At 39.7% G+C, this 16987-nt stretch overlaps 1 protein-coding gene across 4 annotated transcripts in view; it reads left to right on the top strand.

Annotated features, from left to right (window-relative positions):
* Nucleotides 1-16987, top strand: part of dscaml1 (Down syndrome cell adhesion molecule like 1) — a 111912-nt gene that overhangs the window by 79637 nt on the left and 15288 nt on the right. For 2 of the 4 annotated variants that reach the window (XM_084127395.1, XM_084127394.1), the window contains exons 9-19: nt 1771-2052; nt 2236-2355; nt 2432-2608; nt 5717-5922; nt 7195-7291; nt 7473-7601; nt 7950-8117; nt 8683-8753; nt 8841-9081; nt 12553-12699; nt 14522-14677. In XM_084127395.1, the coding sequence (XP_083983521.1) occupies nt 1771-2052; nt 2236-2355; nt 2432-2608; nt 5717-5922; nt 7195-7291; nt 7473-7601; nt 7950-8117; nt 8683-8753; nt 8841-9081; nt 12553-12699; nt 14522-14677 (1794 nt within the window). Of the gene's footprint in view, nt 1-1770; nt 2053-2235; nt 2356-2431; nt 2609-5716; nt 5923-7194; nt 7292-7472; nt 7602-7949; nt 8118-8682; nt 8754-8840; nt 9082-12552; nt 12739-14521; nt 14678-16987 lie in introns of all 4 variants that reach the window. The other 2 variants (XM_084127393.1, XM_084127392.1) reach the window with 1 other exon arrangement.

Genomic DNA, 16987 nt, shown 5'->3' with positions numbered 1-16987 from the left:
GACTTGCTCTGGACTTGACTGACAGATTGGCATTCTGACACCGTGAGCTTCATGCTTTCTAACCTTAAATCCACTTTTTTTTTCTTTTGGTTGCAATTATTCTGCTGATTGTACATATAAAATACAATAAGTTTTTATCAGTAGACCCATATTCATAATTGTGACCACACAGTCTGTTTACAATGTCTACCATTGTAACAGATGTTCACATCTACCAATATCTGTATACAGTGTGTGGATATATATATTGAGAGAGAAAGAGTATCTTATTAGAATAAATTACTAATTACTGTAGTAATTGCTATATTGGATATTATAGGGATAGTTGCTCCTTTTTTACATTTGAGGCCCAAGTATTGGATCAGAACTCAGTATTGGCAGATACTCGATATTCAATGATTCAGATTGGATCGGTTGATTGGGACATCCCTAATTTTTTGTATGTGCATCAAGTATGATGCATTAATGTCCATTAGTCAGATTGGATTTATTGTAAGCTTCACACCAATTCTGAAACATCTATTTTCTTTTTCCAGCTATCCAAACTTTTTTTAAAGACTTAAGCTTTGAGACGCATTAGATTTAGTTTAACTAATGTGCCTAGACAATGTGTTCGCACTAAGTCTGAAATATTGTACTGTATTTATGCATTTTCATTCTGTTTTATTTATTTCATTTTGTAGGTCCTTTTTTTTTAATTGTTCATATGCTTAATGATTCATTTAGGTGTCCATAGAGAATGAAAAAAAAAAAAAAACAGCTAAGGACTTGGTGTAAAATGTTTTAGTGTGAAACTTTATTTTTAATGTAATTTAGTAACATTGAATTTAGTGTGAAGAGACTGCCCTGAGAGGATTTTTGGACTTGAGCCTAGTCAGCAGGGTATCTTGATTTTTTGGAGAATTTCCAAAAAAACAAAAAAACAAATCACCAACCTCCGTTTGAGGTTTGGCATTTCTTGATAACATGCTTCTTCAATGAAAGGATGCCCATTGTACAGTTCTTCATCTTTCACATTTCTTCAGAAAGTGTAGTGGTTTATTATGGCGGAATGAGTGTATTTTGGTAAACGGAGTGTGTTTTGCATTAGAATTAGTGTATATTTAAGCTGTAGGCGGTTGGTGAAGGTTGGGATGGTCTTTCCCATCCGCTGGCACAAAGACCCTGAGAGAAAGCACACCACTAATAGCCTCTGATTAACAGGATTACAGGCCTTCTGCAGCATTACAACCATTCATCAATTACCCAGTGTACTTAGCATGTGTGTATGTGTGGGGGTGTTATTTCTAGTATGTTAAATCTAAATAAAAGTGAGGTCGCTCTGATGTTGGGTTTTGAATCTTCACTTCACCATGTGTGTCCATACAAGGGGCTACAGCCCCTGGTACAAAGACAGCGAGGTCTAGTGTGTGCGTTTGCATGAGTGTGTGTACCGGTACAACCGAACACTGACTCCAGTGTGAAGTCAGTATAGTGTGCTGCTTGTCTTGTCATGTCTCTGATTTAATTAGCTGAATTTTAACGAGCCCCAGATTAAATCCCCCAGATGTCTCCGATGGAGCCCCCCACCTCTGTTTCCATGGCAATGCCATTATTCCCCATGCCAATTGGGCTCTAATTAGAGCAGCTATTATGGGCTGGAGGGGTGGGATGTGTGTGAGCGTGTATGTGCGTGTGCATTTTTGGAGGGTGATGGGGTCAGTGTTACATTGCAGACCATGAAGGGTTTGAATTTTGATAGATCTCTCGCTTGTTCTCTTCCTCCATCAGTTCCTCCCCTCATCCAGCCCTTTGACTTCCCTCCCACCTCCATTGGCAAGCTGATGTACATAGCGTGCGTGGTGTCCTCCGGAGACATGCCAATCCGGATCACCTGGAGGAAGGATGGTCAGGAGATTGTGTCGGGAACATCAGGAGTCACCATCGAAACCAAGGAGTTCATGAGTTCCCTTCAGATCTCCAAAGTTTCGCTCGAGCACAACGGAAACTACACCTGTATTGCAAGCAACGACGCAGCAACTGTCAGTTCAGAGAGACAGCTCATTGTAACAGGTGAGGGTATGGGGAATGTAGTGGGATAAGATTTCACCAATTAGAAAATTGTTCTGGCTCAGGATTACTTGGTTAGGGTTGGTGTTATGGTTAGGACAATCTTTGTTTGACCAAACGTTGTTCCAGGATCATAAACCAATCTATTGGTATCTCCTTTCCTGAAATATATGTTCTTCATTATAGTTCCCCCTGGTTTTCTGGTTCAGCCCAATAACCAGGATGGGATCTATGGCAAGTCAGAGGTTCTGAACTGCTCTGTGAAAGGGTACCCTCCTCCAAAAGTTGTCTGGAAGCATGCCAAAGGTAACATCTTTTTCACCAAGTTTTCATGAGCTAATGATGAGCCACAATCAAAACTGTCTTCATCTTGATTCTGAAGGTATAGGGAACCCCCAGCAGTACCACCCAGTTCCACTGACGGGTCGCATCCAGATCCTGTCCAATGGTTCTCTGCTGATCCGCCACGTTCTAGAGGAAGACCGGGGATACTACCTGTGTCAGGCCAGCAACGGAGTGGGGTCCGACATCAGCAAGAGCATGATGCTCACTGTTAAAAGTGCGTCTGACCACTCATATACAGTACATCTTTACACATAATGACATTAGCTCTTTTCCAAAACCTAGTGTGCTACTCAATATCTACAAAGGCATCTATCTTCTAAAGATGCATCTTAACCATCATGGAACCTAACAAGTTATGGTTTTGAAACATTATTCATTGGCTACAACTATTTTAATGGTTGCTTACTCAATATCTACAAAGGCATCTATCTTCTAAAGATGCATCTTAACCATCATGGAACCTAACAAGTTATGGTTTTGAAACATTATTCATTGGCTACAACTATTTTAATGGTTGCTTATGCAAACAGCGATCCTCACATGAGGCATGTGGAGTGCCTAGTTTGAGTTTATTACAATAGAGTGCAACAGACCACCCACTTTTTCAGTAGCCTTGGTACCAGAATTAATTTCCCCATTTATTTTCTCAATTGGAGTTCTTCAATTAAGAGTTCTAAGCTTCTCTAAGTTTAGAAATAAATCACAATATTGCTACACTGATTGAATGCAGAAATGTACAGTATATATGGACAAAAGGACAAGTTTAAATTGACAAAAGACAAAAGTGCAAGGATGTGTACTTAAATACATTTATGAAGAAATTAACTACTCATCCCATGAAACATTGTGAATGTTTTAATCGAACCAAAACAACAGTATGATTTAAAACTATAGGAAAGTGGAAAGAAAGTCCGGTAAATGGTAAAACTGTTACGATAATTAATATAACAAATACCAGTTTCAATATCAAGTAGCAACAGACTTTTTTGTACAGCTAAAATAATTGGAAACTACTGACAGTGGAAGTCTTGCACATTCAAGGTACAAATGGCTCTTGAATGTTGACATGTTTCTAAGCTCAAGCCTTGATACTCTGTAAAGTTTCAGAAATATATAACACACATATTGAAAGACATTCAAGAGCTTAAAAGTGTTTAGTTGGAATTAGCAATACTTTTCCTTGATTAGTATTTTCCTTGATTCCATCAAAAATCTTGAATAAAAATTCTGAGAATACGTCGCTTGTGAAGATACATACAGCACTGCTTTTGATTTTGAGCTAAACAAGTTTTCTTAGAAGGCAACATTATTTTGCTGCCTAATTTTTGCCTGACATGTAGCTCATCAGGTTTCAGGGCATAGCTGTAGAATCCTTTGCTAGAATCTTTGAATATCAGAAAATGTACTAATAGTTAAATCTTTTATTAAACCATGGCATAAAAATAAAGCCATATTTTGGATTCCCGTCACGCTAGATTTGTGGAAATTTGATTGTGATTTGACCTGCAGTCTTTGGGGTGGTTTGCCGTGGTGTGTGTTTGAGGTCTTTGTTTAAGAACGGCCCTCAGATGGGCTTTCACGTCTCAGACCGATGCCTGCGGGAAGGGTTTGGAATGCTTGAGTGGACACACTCACACACAACACTCCACCTCTACACACACACATACAGAGATACACATACACCTGCATCTGTCACACTTTGTCACTCAAACTAATGACCCAGGTTATGATATATCAGTCACACTAAGGCAAGAAATACAAGAAGCCTTTGACTTTTTTATATAGTAGCTAGAATTGCCAGAAGTTACGGTGTGTGTGTGTGTGTGTGTGTGTGTGTGTGTGTGTGTGTGTGTGTGTGTGTGTGCGTGTGTCTGTAAACGGCTCATAATTAGAGCAAGAGTACCAAAACAACAGATTCAAGTGAAGCAAGCTTATTTAGATTAATAGAACATTACAATGGAATCCGTAAGGTCATCTCATGACTGATCGTTAGTTCGGACACACGATCTGTTCTGTCCACATCCATATTATTGATCCTTCACATAATGTAGAGTGCGGAAAACTCCCATCCACGCAACACTGCCCTAGGCTTCACTTACAGTCCTGACCACATTTAAACAAACCTCATCCACCGGTGTATTCTTTAACACTCAGCCAGAACATTCTGCCCCGTTGAATCCTATGAAGAAATGTCCAGGTGGTATTTCACCTTATAATCAAAAAAAAAAAAAAAAATATATATATATATATATAAGAAATTGGAGTATATATTTTCCATAAAGATTATGGAGCTTTTTTTTTTTTTATCCCAAATATTCATTACTGTAATGCGAACGAATCTCAAGTTATTCTCATTGACATTATCATGTCCTCGAAATATTATTTTATTAACATTATTATAATTGAATTTCTATACAGTATGCTTACAACTGTACTTTACAAATGAACTTTTTAATGGGCATAATGTTTAATGCAATATAAATATTTCTCATTACTGTAATACAAAAACAAAATGTATACAATAACTACTACCATGATGTATGGCATACATTCACAATTGTATTTTTAAAGATTTTTTGGCATTAGGCTACTAACTATTTAAGCAAAAATCTATGCTACAAATTTATTTATGCAAAATAGTATTTTTATTATTATTATTTTGGGGTAAAATGTCAACTTTATGAAAATAGATTTATTTATTTTTTAATAAATGAAGGCTTTCTTGAGCATTAAATTATCTCAGTGAAAAGGATCAAAAATGCCATAAATAAGGTTGGATTGGAAGGATACGTTTACTCTAACATGAGATAGTATACAAATGATTTGTACATTTTCATGTGGATATCATGCAGCTCTTTGTTTATGGCATCCAACTTTTTATCAGTGAATTCGTCTCTCTCTCTCTCTCTCTCTCTCTCTCTCTCTCTCTCTCTCTCTCTCTCTCTCTCTCTCTCTGATTCAGTGTTGGTGTTATTGATTGAATCGTTCCTCTGTTCTGCCTCCCTCAATTCTATCCGTTTCACTCGTTGGAAGGGAGGGAATGAATAAGTGATGAAAACAAAACAGCGGAACCCTCCTCAGATCGATATTGTGTTTTTGTGTGTGTGTGTGTGTGTGTGAGGCAGCACTAGAGAAGAGTTACTCGGGAGGATTGAGTGTGAAAAAGTGATTGAGGAGTTGGAGAAATGCAAACACTAACGCTCACTGCCATAAGAACACCAGGTGTCTGGTTAAAGTCACACTGACCTTTGCCTCTTTTTAAATTCACTCTTTCCTTCACATATATTTACCACCTGTCCTCCTATACCATTTTTTTATACAGTTCCAGCTATGATCACATCCCACCCAAACACCACCATGGCCATAAAAGGGCAGAACAAGGAGTTAAACTGCACCGCCCGGGGTGAGTACCCCATCATCATCCGCTGGGAGCGAGGCGACACTGTTATTGACCCTGACCGCAACCCTCGATACTCCATTACCACCAGCCCCAACGAGAAAAGCGATGAAGTTATCTCCACACTGAAGGTGAGACATACACACATACATGTATGATGTCAGTGAAGGAGTACCATGAATTTTAAAGGCAGAATCTTGCCTTAATGTTTCCAGACAGGTTTCCTAGTAGACCTTTTACATAATTATTATTATTGATTTACTTTGCTCTTGATGTTTGGTGAGCCCATAGGTCCCACCCGCAAATTACGCCTATGTTACCAACCAAACAAAAGCACATTCTTTCCATGAGTGTCGTCGCGAGTCGCACTCTCGCTGATATCTGATGATCAGTTGCGGTTCAGTAAATAGAATAATTCAATAAATACCTATTTACAATAAGTACTTAACTCAAAAATAACTATTAAATAATAAAATAACTTGAGAACTGGTTGACTAAAATCAGCTTGAAAATGCTATCTCATGAAATAAATCCGTAATTTATTTAGAATTTAAAGGTACATGTTGTTATTTCGTCAGTCAATCGTGAAAGTCTAGTGGTTGAAAGCTTCTGGCAACATTAAATCCAGGAGAGAAGACCATTCTAGAGAAAAAGCAAGCAGAGAGTTTGAGTTTGAGCGTGCACACGTTATATCTGAGCGAGAGCAGACAAAGAGCCGTGAGACTGTATATTTGAGAATGCGCAACCAGTTTTGTGCGAGAGTGAAGGAAATCCGCCTACGAGTTGAGAGATTTGTGCTCGCGCATTGCTTGGATGCGCTCTTGACATTTGTCATTAAAATAACGCCATAGAAAGGGCCTCAAATCAACTATAAAAAAGGCGAAGATAATCGTGTCTGAAAGCTGCAATCGATTTTTTATTGGTTAAAATCAATGGAGAATATCTCGTATTTTTCCGTGGTGCACCCACGGGATCGGCGCCTATGTTCTGACATGAGAAGCATGTGGGCTGTGTTTATTTATTTAGTCTATAAATGGTTTTATATTCTTCTTACCAGTGAAGCACATTGGGCCTCTATTTATTTATTTATTTATTTTTAATTGTATGTGTTTATATATTATTATTATTAAAATTTCGATAAATGGTTTTATATTCTGACCTGCAAATTACTTTAATCTGCATTTTATGTATGAAAGGTTATTTTATTATTATTATTATCAGTAGTAGTAGTAGTAGTAGTAGTATTGATATTATTACTTACAGTTAGGCACAATGGGATAAGAGATAATATTTTAACTTTGAAAACACTTTTACATTGTTCAACAATACATGAAGTGGGCCTCAAAATGAGCAAAAGATCTAAACAAGTTCATCCCTCTCAAACACTTTCTCTCTTTCTGCAGCTGAAGCCAGCGGAGCGCGGGGATTCCGTCTTTTTCTCCTGTCACGCCATCAACTCATACGGCGAGGGCAGAGGGCTCATCCAGCTGACGGTGCAAGGCAAGACAATCAGCCATGAACAACATGCTCACATCTTACATGATACTCTTTATCTAGAGACACAAAATCAATAATTTACCTCCGGGCCCCAAGCCACCTCTTACTCTTCAGCCTCTCTCTCTCTCTTTGTCTCAATCTCCTCCATCTGTTTGAAGTCTATTTCCACTTGTTTGGTTCGCAGAACCCCCTGACCCCCCAGAGCTGGAGGTTCGAGAGGTCAAAGATCGGAGTATGAACCTAAGGTGGACGCAGCGGTTTGACGGCAATAGCATCATCACCAGCTACGACATTGAGTACAAGAACAAATCCGGTGCGGCATTGCTTTGTTTCCATTTCAAGCTTGGATGAATAACATTGTGAACGTGCATTAAATATGTATTTGTATGTCAGAAGAATATGTAGCGAATAAGCTCAGACTGTGAGAAGATGAATGGGATGTGAACGGATTTCTGCGACGTTGCGACTCGAGTGTATTGCCTTATTTTGCTGTTTGTACATCTGCGTCATCCTAGTTCTCCATGCATCGCTTGTTTTTCATATCCGTATGATTTGACCTGTAAACAGCCCTTTTTGCATGCTAACAAACATAATGTTCTAGAACAGCCTGGATGGAGGTGTGATGTAGTAATGTATCCGTGTTATTTTGTCCTTGTCGTAGACCCGTGGGAGCTGAAACATGCCACCCGTAAGATCTCGCCAACCAACAACCAGGCCAACATAGTGGAGCTCCACCCGGCGTCTGTGTACAGCATTCGCATGTACTCCTACAACAAGATTGGACGCAGTCAAGCCAGCAAAGAGCTGACCATCAGCACAGAGGAAGCACGTACGTCTACCGCCCCTGATGTACACACAAGCTCATATTCGTAAAGCATAAAACACTTTAATTAAAACAATAATTCTCTAAAACAAAGAAATCTGGCATCATCACTCACCCTCCTACATGCTGTTTTAAACCTGTACTTCCTTCTTTCTGTGGAACACAAAGGATGCATTTTTGAAGAATTTCCTACCCATTCTTTTCCATACTGTTCACAAAAATCTGAATGATTGACTCATTGATCCAGTCACAATGGTTAAAAGCTCACTGGAGGGGAAGATCAATGAATAACAACTTCAGACACCATATGACTTGTACTTGGAATTTAGCACCTATTTCATACGGGACACTTTTATTATACTTTTATGGTGCTTTTGCACCATTTTTGAAGCTTAAAAGTACCAGTACCCTGTCATTGTAGTTACATAAAAAAGTTTCCGGGGTGTTATTCAAAATTTCTCCCATTGTGTTTCACAGAAAAAAGAAAGTCATCCAGGTTTGGTGGATGAAAGTGACAGAATTTTTTATTCCTTTAATAATCTTGTGACGTCACTTGATTCTCTTCTCACAGCTCCTGATGGGCCACCCATGGACGTGATTTTACAGCCAATGACTTCTCAGAGTATCCGTGTCACCTGGAAGGTAAGCCTGCAACTTCTAAACTTGCCGTTTTTTGGATTTTAGAGTTTTAGATTTACGTCTCTCTCCTTTTCTTTTCACTCCACTCAGGCACCTAAGAAAGAGCTCCAAAATGGAGTGATCCGTGGCTATCAGATTGGTTATAGGGAGAATGGACCAGGCAGTAATGGACAATACAGTATAGTGGAGATGAAAGCCACAGGTGACAGTGAGGTGTACACACTGGATAACTTGAAGAAGTTTGCTCAGTACGGCGTGGTGGTCCAGGCGTTCAACCGAGCCGGAACCGGACCTTCCAGTTCTGAGATCAATGCCACAACACTTGAAGATGGTAATGAAACTATCCATTCATCCATCCATCATGCTCTAGGGATTTCTCTTTCGTGTGACTGCACACGAGTCATGTGTACGGGGCGACTTTGGCCCATGTGTCCTCATCTGCATGCGTGTCACTGTCATTGTGGCGACAGTGATATTGATGCTGTTAAGGATAATAGTAATAACAACAAGCATAGGAAAAATAATTATAATTAGCCTGTCTGCCGAGGCCCCTCTCCCTGATCCACTGCTTTTCCTCCCAGTCTAATTATCTGCAGCTGAGCGCATTGTCTCCCCCTCTCTCTTTTCATCTTTCCTCCAGATCCCTCTCTCCGGCTTTCAACTCCCCTCCTCTCCGCTCCCACTCCTCTCTCACTCTCTCTCAAAACACCTTTCATTTATCTCTCCCTCCATCTCCCAACTTCCCCTTCCACCCCTCCGCCCACTTCTGTCCCGCTGTATTTCTTCTCCATTCTTATTTTTGGAAAGCTCCTGGGTTGTTTTTGTGCCACTGTTGAGTTCTTCCATCACGTTTTCCCTGATGACTTTGTTTTTACCTACATCAGTGGTTTTCTTGTCAAGTTTGTTTCTCTTCTAAAATTTCCAACCTGAAAATTCAAAACATTTTCCAACTCAACCAAGACGGTTTACCAGATTGAAACCAGGTCTACTTGCTGGTAGTCCAGACAATTGACAAACTAAACCAACTTTGACCAGCTAATGATCATAAAACTGTACCATCTGGAAACCATGTAATTAGCAGCTACCACTTTAGGGTGTTTTCACTTGCATACTCTATAAAACAGGAGTGTCCAATCCTGCCCCTGGAGGGCCACTGTCCTGCAGAGTTCAGCTCCAACCCCAATTAAACACACCTGAACCAGGTAATCAAGGTCATACTAGGTAGTCTAGTAACTTCCAGGCAGGTGTGTTGAGGCAAGTTGGATCTAAACTCTGCAGGACAGTGGCCCTCCAGGACCGAGTTTGAACACCCCAGCTATAAAACAATCAACTCAGACCTAGAATGAAAGTGAACCAATGGCCAATGTCGGGCTATCGTTGAGTGTCTTTCAGTCTAGTTTTTGTTGTGTATTCCATACCTTTGGCACTAGTCGGTGGCTAGTGCCCTTCGGTGGCTTTTTGACCGTTTGAGCATGTTGAATCAGCAACGGAGCTCGTTGGTGAGAGAGATTACTCTGATTGGCTGTTCAGCTTAGCGAACCAATGCATGAGAAGATCAAATTGATGATAGCAAACAAACAACAAAGTCAAGAGGGCACATGGGCTCTTCTCATTTTATAACAACAGGCCTAGCTTATCCGGTTTCCCTTTTTAAATGATGAATATGGACTACTGCCACATGCTGCTATAGAGAGTTATTTCCTCTCATTCAGGCGCAGAACGGTCAGGCTAGATGGCTATAGCCTTTGCTGTGTTTTCAAGCTCAAATTTTTGTCCCAGAAGCAGGCGACATGAGGTGACACCACGGTCTAGGTCGCTAGTTCTTTGATGTCGATTCATTGTGTCAAGGCATCATTGAAATGGGCTCCATAAATGGAGGGTTTGGTTTGCTTCACAGAGGCCTCTTTGGAATGATTCATTGAAAAGATCTGACTCAAGCAAATGATTTGTTCATGAATCAGACATGGCTACTTCTTTAATGAATGTGCTAAGAAAATCTATGGTGGGTGTCATGATTTCCAATGCATCATGACTTAAATTTAGTCTGTCACATACAGTAAACCTATTGAATGACTTCAGGAAATATATAGTGCACAAATTATCTAGACAAATTTCCTGACACTTTTATGGTACTGAGCTCATTCACTTTCATTATATTGACAATAGGGTCTTTCGCACTGGGTAGTTCTAGGAACTTAGTTCTAGGAGCTAGCCACCAGGGTGGTTCCCCAAGAACTAATGGTTGCCTTAGGAAAAAATTTCTGGTTGCATTTTCACCGCCAGTAGGAACTCTAAAGTGATGTAAGCAACGCTTGTTGTTGTGACTTTTATTTTGACGGCGCTGAGAATGCCAGAGCCTGAGTTCACAGTGCTTGCATTCTTTGTGTTCATTAGTTTAACAGTACTGTCTAATACGTTATTAAATTTACATTTACATTTATGCATTTGGCAGACGCTTTTATCCAAAGTGACTTACATTGCATTTCAAGGTACACATTTACTATGAGTTATTAGAGTATGCAGTGTGGTTGATATCCAGTGTCGCCAGCTGAGCAGAAATACATAATCATGTTTGGATTGGTCCCCTCAAAGTTGCGTTGGATTTTCTTCTTAGCGTAAAGGTTAAGAGGTCCATCTATCACTGTTTTCCATTTTCATGGAGTTGGAGTAAATATAAAGGCTATAATCTGTGTTTACAAAGGTTTTTAAAAAATGGCGGGTGCTGGTGTTTCGATGTTTCCTATAGTGCTAGTTTAGACCCTACTCTGAACTAGGAGCTAAATTAGTTCCTCCAAAAGGAGTTCCTAGAACTAAAATCGTTCCTAGTTCCTGCGGTGCGAACACGCCAAAATCCGGGAACTTCCGCCAATAGTTCTAGGAACTATGAAAAGGTTCCTCCGGTACGAAAGCCCCTAATAGCAGCCAAGGGAAAAAAAGAAAGTCGTTCTGGTTTGAAACCACATGAGTGTGAGTTAATAATTATAGCTGGGAGGAACTAAGATGCCAATATACCGGTAAGATGCCAATATACCTGTTTAGTGCATCAGATCCAGAAAGTGTGTGAGAGACTGGGCTTTGCAGGCACGGTTGAAGAGTTATAGCGAGTTGTGCTTGTGAGCGCTCTGTCAAGCCACTCTACTCTAAATGGCAGTTTTAGTGTGGTCCACCAGGGCCAGACAGAGTCGGACCCTAAGGCCTCTTCAAACAAATACCATCATTTCTCCTCTGCTCTCTCTCCCTCCCTCCTCTCACCGTCTCCTTTACTCGCTCCTCTTCCTGCGCCAGCTGCAGCTGCTCCCTCATTGAGCCAAGCCAGCTTTATCCCTCCTCTATCCCTCCTTTCATCCTGTCGTCCGCACATGCTTTTTCCCTCCCAGCAAGTCACACAGACAGGCTCTGTGTCCCCTCAATAGTGCCATTATTTATTCAGGGACGCAATTTGGCACATCACCACCACCACATTTGCAGCACATCCGGAAAAAAAGCAAACGCATTTAGTAGGTGAAACAGCTCAAGATCGAGATAACAGTAACGTTTCACTTCTCTTCAGCTTCAGGATGTGATTGTTCTGTCCTTTTTGAGTGCAGTTACAAGGTTGTTGATGCTCTTGGGCCTCACCAAGTGCTCCAATTGCAGTATATTACTGTCATTTTACTATATCACTGTAATTGTGCTCTTTCACTGCAATTTTTGGTTTCCACTTCACCTTTTGTATCTTGTTTCCATTGGTGCCTGAATTATTTTCCCGCTGCTTCCTTTCCCTTTTATGTGACCGTCTCTCATTTTTATTTTCCTCTCGCAGTTCCCAGCCAGCCACCCCAAAATGTGCGGGCCATCACGGTGACATCGGACGAGGCGGTGATCACGTGGTCGGAGCCCCCGCGGATGACCCTGAATGGGGTTCTGAAGGGCTACCGTGTGGTGTTCTGGTCCCTCTACCCCGATGGAGGTGGGTGCTGTGGGGGCCAGACACTGGGGCTCAACCAGAGTAATTATACGCTACTACTGTTACTCCCTCACTAGCCGCAGTCCCTGTAGAGCGCCCCCTACTGTCCACCCGTGTATCTGTATCCCAGCCAGTCCAAACCACAGACAATGTACATTTGTGGGTGGACGGGTGTATGTGTGTGTGTTGTCTTTTACATCTAACAGGAAAATGTAGATTAAAAAAATGCTAAAAGTGTGAAAAAAAAAGTATTGCTGTGAAATTTCAGAAAAATGTCCACACAAATATTGTACAAATTTACACTACCGTTCAAAAGTTTGGGGTAGATACGATTTTTTTTATGTTTTTGAATGGTCACCAGGGCTGAATTTATTTTATCAAAAAATACAGTAAAAACTGTTTATACAGTATATGTAAATTATTCCTGTCATGCAAAGCTGAATTTTCTGGCATCATTACCAGTCTTCAATGACACATGATCCTTCAGAAATCATTATTATATGCTGATTTAGTGCTCAAGAAACATTTCGGTCACACTATAGATTAGGGTCCAATTCTCACTATTAACTATTAACTACGACTTTTGTCTTAATAAATGCCTATTTACTGCGTATTAATAATTAGGAAGGTGTTTGTTAAGTTTAGGTATTGGGTAGGATTAGGGATGTAGAATATGGTCATACCAAATAAGGCATTAATATGCTTTTTAAGTACTAATATACAGCCAATATCCTAGTAATATGCATGCTAATAAGCAACTAGTTATAGTGAGATTTGGACCCTAAACTAAAGTGTTACCAACATTTCTTATCATCAATGTTGAAAACTACTGAGCCCTGAATATGGCATGCAGACAAAAATATATATTCTCACAATTTTGATTCCCATGATTTATTAATTCATTCCCATGTTTTAATAAATCATGGCCACATTGTACTAATCCGTTCCCTTGTTTTGGTATAAATAAAGGGACGAATTTGTAAAACTAAGGAATGAATTCTTAATTTGTGGCCACAATCTATGTACAGGAAAATATATATTAGGGCTCAGTAGAAAACCGTGATACATTTTTTCACGATTCTTTGATGAATAGAAAGTTCAAAAGAGCAGCATTTATTTGAAATAGGAAGCTTTTGTAACATAAATGTTTTCATAATTGTGTCCTTACTGAATGAAAGTATTCATTTCTTTCAACAAAAAAAATCTTACTGATGGTAGGAAAATTTTTGAACGGTGTTGTACTTCAACCAATTTGTTGGGACAGTAAAAATGGTTCATAAATGGGCCGAATAATGTCTTACAAGGTAAAGGGTATGTTATTTATAACTAACTGAAATGTAAGAACAATATGTATTTTTGTTGTTGTTGTTGTTGTTGTTATTTGGCTGTGTGTCACTTACAAAAAAAGTACTGTAGTGCTGTAAAGTAACATGGTACAGTGATGACATCACATGGTATATCTACCATGCACTGAATCTTATTCAGTAGGAATCAAGTTTCTTCAAAGAATAGCATGGCATTACAATTAGTACAGGAATAAATGCTATTTTAACATCTTGTGTGTTTGTTTTGCACTTGGACATAAATATCATTGTCTGCTAAATATAGCTTTACAGTAGCAGTGACAAGCAACCTTTTGTCCAGCAAAATAGACTATTTTAGTCTCCCGTTGAATAATACCATGGTACTTTTTTTGCGAGTGGAATGTGTGCAGAAATGGTTCTCCTGTGTTCCCTTGTGTGATGTGTTCTAATTACACTGATGTTATTAGTGAGTATATGAGCATGCAGAAAGAGAGTCATTCAGTATTTTTCACATCTCTCAGAATGGGGAGAGATGCAGAACATCACTACCACTCGTGAGCAGGTGGAGCTGAAGGGTTTGGAGAAGTTCACAAACTACAGCATTCAGGTCCTGGCCTACACACAGGCAGGAGATGGCGTCCGCAGCAACGTGCTCTACATTCAGACCCGAGAAGACCGTAAGTTCACACACATGTACACACGTGTCCATATGTCTATCTGTGTACTTGAATACAAGTACACATACTGTAAAAAAACAATAAACCTTTTCCAAAACCTAGTGAGCTACCTTATGGCTTGCTGCCTACAGGGGGCAGGTTTCTAAGATACCATCATGGAACATCATTTGAGACTCATCACATAAAGTGCGCATGAGACTAATCCACTCTTGATTCCAATAGAGTCTTTAAAGACAAACCTGCTGTGAGCTATGAGGTTGTAATTGATTGTACATGCTTTTGTTGAAGCCGTCAGCCTACATTATTTCAACTTATCTTTTGTTTAACAGTAGAGTTCCTGTTGAAAAAAAAACAAAAAAAACTCTCGCTAAAGCCACAGTATTTCAAATCAAAATACTTTTGATTCAAATCTAATTTTGTAATGTTGTGATTTGGTTGGATTGCTTCATGACTAAACATGCTTCATGTTTACACGACACCGTCTTCGACTAAAAACGGAAAACTTTTTATGCGTTTTGGCCGTTCATTTACACGACAACGGCCTGAAAACGCAAGCTTTTGAAATCGTGTTTCAAAGTGCAAGTTTTTGAAACTATACCGTTATCGTATCCACATAAACAACAAAAACGCGACGTCATGCGTATTACGTGTCCATCCTATAGGCGTGTAGTGTTTCTTTACAAAGTGACATCGCCAACTACTGGCCTGACATGAATCGAACAGCGCTTTTAGTCGTTTTCGTGGATCCTTGTGAGCGGGGATCATTTTGACAACGTTGTCGTCTGTATGCGAAAAAAGTACAATGTTAGTACAATGTTGTCGTGTAAACATACCCTTAAAGTCATTTTGAGAATCCTTAGGGGGAAAATGAATGGGAATTTACTTCCGGGATCCAAGGACGCTGAAAAAATGGGCTGGGACTGTTGCAATTCATAAAAATAAAAATACACAGCATATCAAAATTCTGGGTAAAATTACACTGAACTATATTTATTGATTACTTTCAGTTTTAAGGAACTATATGCACATTTATTATTAAAATTTCTCTGTATCTTCTGATTTATTTTTTTATTTTTTTACAGAGCTTGCTGTAATGCATTCTGCGATTGACTTTGCTATGAACGATTCAGTCTTAAAATGTGGCCCATTAAGGGATCTTAAAAGACAAATTAATGTTACTGCTTACTATTGAGCATATTTATGATACCCTAAAATTCACCCTGAATAGGTAGATTATTAGGTTTTGGACCACATAAAAGGTAAAATTTATATATATAGTCTTTTATTTGTGACAGATAATTGTGACCCTCCAGTGCGCTTTCAACCCAGACAGTGGAGAACCGGTGTTCAAACACACAGCCACATTATGTGCAATCCACTTCCCCTTTACCCCGACTCTATTCAAGCTCTAGGGTGTGTGTGTGTGTGTGTGTATGTGTATGTGTCTGGATGGGGGGAGGTTGTGGGGCAGAAAATCTTGCCACAAAAACCACATTAGCTGGAGGCAAGTGCTGCATGGTCCCAGTCCAGATGATGCTGGATTGCTTGATTGCTGGATGCGGTCGCCGTGGCGACAATTAGGCTCTGAAATAGCATTAGCACACTTAATGAGAATTAAGACACTGAAGGAGGGGGGTCTGTAAAGCTGGTATATGTCTCAAAGCAGATCTCCCATCCAACACAAGGAGAAGGATTTATTCTTTGTGGATTAGCTGACATTAATTTTGTGCTTACACTGGTCGAGATAGGATTATCCTATATCTGTCTCTCCTCCGTTCCCTGGTGGGGTTGAGGGGGGATTCAGGGAAATAAGGGGTGTCTGAGTGGTGGAGAATAGGAGAGATGCATTGATCTTTTTCATTTAATTGAATATGATAGATATAGGAGTGTGTGATGTCAAGGGGCTTCCTGTCCAAAATTTTTGGTCCACCTTTTTGGGTCCCTTTCCATATGCTCAAGGCACCTATGGAGACTTTATAAAAACATTAATAATAATTTACAGGGAATTAATGCAGTTAAATCATCAATAATACCGCAAAATATCACAACAGTTTGTGTCACCACTTTAAGACCTAAACCCCTTCAAGGATAAACCCCTGTATGGCTAAACCCTAGTAATGATGATTATGAATTTTTCTCCAAATCCTTCTTGAATCTCCATGTCTTTCTAAACATTGTAGACACACTAAATTGTGACAGTTATTTCTAAGATGACAGAAGTGTGATAGTGGTTTAATGTATTTGGGGCCAATCCTAAACAAAGCTCTGAACCCCTACATAGTTTTATGTAACTCCAAAAGCGTGAGTCTT

This window comes from Abramis brama (genome assembly GCF_963993115.1).
Source record: "Abramis brama genome assembly, chromosome: 10".
Lineage (NCBI taxonomy): Eukaryota > Metazoa > Chordata > Actinopteri > Cypriniformes > Leuciscidae > Abramis > Abramis brama.
The sequence above is the reverse complement of the archived record's forward strand: the minus strand, read 5'-3'. Positions and strand labels throughout refer to the sequence as shown.